This window comes from Mus caroli, chromosome 11 (genome assembly GCF_900094665.2).
Source record: "Mus caroli chromosome 11, CAROLI_EIJ_v1.1, whole genome shotgun sequence".
Lineage (NCBI taxonomy): Eukaryota > Metazoa > Chordata > Mammalia > Rodentia > Muridae > Mus > Mus caroli.
The window spans coordinates 111,374,459-111,378,483 of record NC_034580.1 but is presented as its reverse complement, the minus strand read 5'-3'; the positions used below and the strand labels follow the sequence as shown (position 1 = coordinate 111,378,483).

The 4,025-nt window shown below is 41.4% G+C and overlaps 1 protein-coding gene across 3 annotated transcripts in view; it reads left to right on the top strand.

The window, feature by feature from the left end:
• Positions 1–4,025, top strand: part of Sumo2 (small ubiquitin like modifier 2) — a 14,001-nt gene that overhangs the window by 4,414 nt on the left and 5,562 nt on the right. For all 3 annotated transcript variants that reach the window (XM_029484110.1, XM_029484109.1, XM_021176719.2), the window contains exon 5: positions 2,001–2,072. In XM_029484110.1, coding sequence (XP_029339970.1) covers positions 2,001–2,072 — 72 coding nt within the window. The remainder of the gene's footprint in view (positions 1–2,000; positions 2,073–4,025) is intronic.

The following is a 4,025-nucleotide window of genomic DNA, read 5'->3' as shown; positions in this document are numbered from 1 at the left end:
ACCCCAGCACTCAGGAGGCAGAAGAGTTCAAGGCTAGCCTGTTCTATAGTTCTGGAATATCCTAGAGCTGCACAGAGAAACCTTGTCTCAAGAAAAAAAAAAAAAAAAAAAAAAAAAAAAAAAAACGGTGTCAGGGTGGGGTTAGGGTGAGAATCTCAGTCTTATTATACCTAGATTTTTATTTCTGGGAGTACTGGGTATTGAACCTAAGGCCTCATGCATACAGGGCTATCACTTTAATTTCAATTAAAAGGGAGTTACATGTGTCCCATAACTGGTTTCTTAAAGAGTTAGGGGTAGAGGCTCGGTGTGGTTTTAACCCCTTTAGTCCCAGCACTTGGGAGGCAGAGAGGCAGGCAGATTTCTGTGACAAGAACAGCCATGGCTACACAGAGAAACCCTGTTTTTGAAAAGCCAAAAAAAGAAAAAGAGGGCAGGCTCAATGTATAAGCCAGAGGACCTGGGTGTAGTTCCCAACACCATATGGCAGCCTACAACTTTCCATAACCCCAGTAGCAGATCCAACACCATCAGACATATGCAGCCCAAACACAATGCATACAAAAAAGATGAATTTTTCTTTCTTAATAAGGGTTTGGCCCTGGGGTCTGTTGATAAGAGTTGCCTAATAATGTGCAAAGCCCTGGGTTCTGATGCACTGAACAAATTTGATAAAGCACTAGAGAGGTGCAGAGTGGGTTAGGAAGTAAAATGACATGCTCCACTATAAAGTGAGTTTGAGGGCTTTCTAAGATCCTGCCTCTAAAACCTGAAGTATCAAAAGTCTAATTTTGTGCTGGAGATAAAATTTACTGTGTTTGCCCAGCAGGCACATAGCCTCAACTTTAGTCCTTGCCACTATGGACTAAAAAATGAGAACGCTAAGTTCCAGGCCAACCAAGGCTTTACAGTTACACGGTCTTGTTTTTTGATTGGATTTCTAATGCTCATGATCAAAGGGGCTTCTGTGTTCTCGTCTCCTAACAGTGAGCTGAGCTGAGCTTCATCTTCTGTCAGATTATGCGTCCCATCAGACCCCAAGCTTGTCCATTCTAGCTACTTTTTAGTTTGCTTTTTTTTTTTTTTTTTAATGATTTTTCAGACAGGGTTTCTCTTGTGTAGCCCCAGCTTTCCTGGAACTCACTCTGTAGACCAGGCCAGGGGATGATCTGCTTCTGTGTCCCCAGTGCTGGGACTGTAGGCACCACATCCCTAGCTTGGAGTCAGTTCATCCCATCCACTTTTCCATGGGTCCCAGGGATTGAACATGGGTTGCCAGCTTTCGTGACAAGCCCATTACCTGCTGAGCCATGCTGCCTGTCCACACTTTAATTTTTACCTCTAGAAATCTTTCTGGAATCCCGGTTCTATACTGTTGAATCCAAAATGCTAGAATCCTTGGTACTGTTGTCAGATCTATCAGCAGATACTGACCTGTACTTCATATCTGTGTTGATAATAGCTAGAAGCCATAGGATACAGTGACTACTTTGCTGTAAAAGAGAATACCCACATTTTGAAAATATAGTTTAAGAAATTAAATGCCTTAATTTCCTCATTTTGTTTTCTTTGGTGTGTTTTGTCTTTTATCTTTTATTATATTTATTTATTTTTATTTTTTTGTTTTTTGAGACAGGGTTTCTCTGTATAGCCCTGGCTGTCCTGGAACTCACCCTGTAGACCAGGCTGGCCTCGAACTCAGAAATCCGCCTGCCACTTGCTCCCAAGTGCTGGGATTAAAGGCTTGCACCACCACTGCCTGCTGTGTTTTATTTTCAAGTGGATGGTGTGTATCCTATGCTAGTCTCACATTTGATACTTTCCGGTGCTGGTACTATTATAGGCAAGTGTGTACCATCTTGGTTTTGAAATAGGTTCATTAAGAAACACAATGTTGATCTGCATAGAAAATGTTAGCATGTTGGGGAAGTTTCATAGATACAAGAAGAGAGATTGAGTTTTTAGTGATTATGTGCTGTTTGCTTTTAATCTCTTGTTAGGGTTTGTCAATGAGGCAGATCAGATTCCGGTTTGATGGGCAGCCAATCAACGAAACAGACACACCTGCACAGGTAAAAATATCTCTACTTTTAGGAAAGTTGTGTTTATGTGTGTGTTTGCACATTTTTACGCATGGGCATGTGTGTATGTGCAGAGGCCGTCCTGCTCTATTGCAGTGTGCTTTAATCTTTTGAGACCTTTTGCTGACCCTGGAGGTTGACTCCATTTGACCATCACTGAACGTGTCTGTCTTGTGAATCCAAACTCCAATCCTTCTACTTGCTAAGAAGCTGCTGTTAGCCACTGGTCTATCCAGCCTTGGTTTTATCTTTTTTTTTTTTTTTTTTTTTTTCTTCAGACAATATATATATATATATATATATATACCCTGGAACTCTGTAGATAGTCTGGCCTAGAGCTAACAGATCTTCCTGCCTCTACACTGGTCTCCCAAGTGCTGGGATTATTTTTAAAGCAGCTTTGTTTATGAATGTCAGTGTTGGAATATTGAATTATGGCCTCTTCTTTTAATTATTGTACCAAGTGGTGGATTTCATTGTATCCCCCCCCCCCTTTTTTTTTTCTTTTTTTTTCTCTTTAGTTGGTTGGTTGGTTGGTTTTTTTCAAGACAGGGTTTCTCTGTGTAGCCCTGGCTGTCCTAGAACTCACTCTGTAGACCAGGCTGGCTTTGAACTCAGAAATCCACCTGCCTCTACCTGGGATTAAAGGCATGCGCCACCATGCCCGAATGTGTGTCCCCTTTTTAAAGAACTTATTTAATGTGTTGAGTATTTCCTTACATGGATGGGTGTGCAGTGTATGTGCTTAGTGTCTGAGGAAGGCAGAAGAAAGGGCATTGGATCTCAGAATAGAGTTATAACCTGTGAACTACCACGTTGGGGCGGGGAATTGAACCTTGGTTCTGCAGGAGCAGCTTAACCTCTGAGTTACCTCTGCAGCCTGTTACCGGCCTTCGCATATGTATTTGTTTTGTTCATTCTTCCTGGTTCCTCTGTTTTTTCCTTTTGTTAAAGCAAAGTCAGGTTTGACTGTTTTTCAGTCAGGGACTCTTGTCTCAAGCTGACCTGGAACTTGTGTGGCTTAGGACAGCATTGGGACTGATTGTCCTGCTTCTCCTTTCAGAAAGCAGAGATATCAGCCTCCAGCTGCATTTTCTATGTGTTGGGGATTGAACCCAAGGCTTCAGATGTGTTAGGCAAGAACTATCACAGCATTTCTGCTTGTTTTGAGACATGTTTTTGCAGAGAGCAAAGCTGTGAAATAGGCCAGAAGGAAAAGGAAGGACTAGAAATATCTTCAGAACATGCAATGGCTTTCAGTTAACCACTTACTACTGTGTAATAGGTATTCAGTTAGTTGATTCAATTTTTTTTTTATTATTAAAATGAGTTATTTGGCTGGGCAGTGATGATGCACACCTTTAATCACAGCAGAGGCAGTCTGGGATCTCTTGAGTTTGAGGCCAGCCTGGTCTACAGATCAAGCCAGAACTACACAGAGAACCATGTCTCAAAACAAAAGACAAAACAACAAAAAAGAATTTTTTTGTTGATAAGTAAAACTGTTTTTCTTTTTATTTATTATATGTAAGTACACTGTAGCTGTCTTCGGGCACACCAGAAGAGGCTTCAGATCTCATTACGGGTGGTTGTGAGCCACCATGTGGTTGCTGGGATTTGAACTCAGGACCTTTGGAAGAAGCCGTCAGTGCTCTTACCTACTGAGCCATCTCTCCAGCCCCTTTATTGTTTTCTAGAGTGTATTTTGGTTTTTGTTTTGTTCTTTGCTGTTGTAATTCTTATCCAGCTTAGACTTACCAGGCCTAGAAGAGTTCTCCATGGGAGCTGACTGTTTAGCCTGACCATTTAGTTCCTATATTGAAGTGAAATTTTAAATTGATTCTTGTGGGGATATTTTTGGTTCTTTTTTAAATTTTTTTGGTTTTTCGAGACAGGGTTTCTCTGTGTAGCCCTGACTGTCCTGGAACTGACTCTGTAGACCAG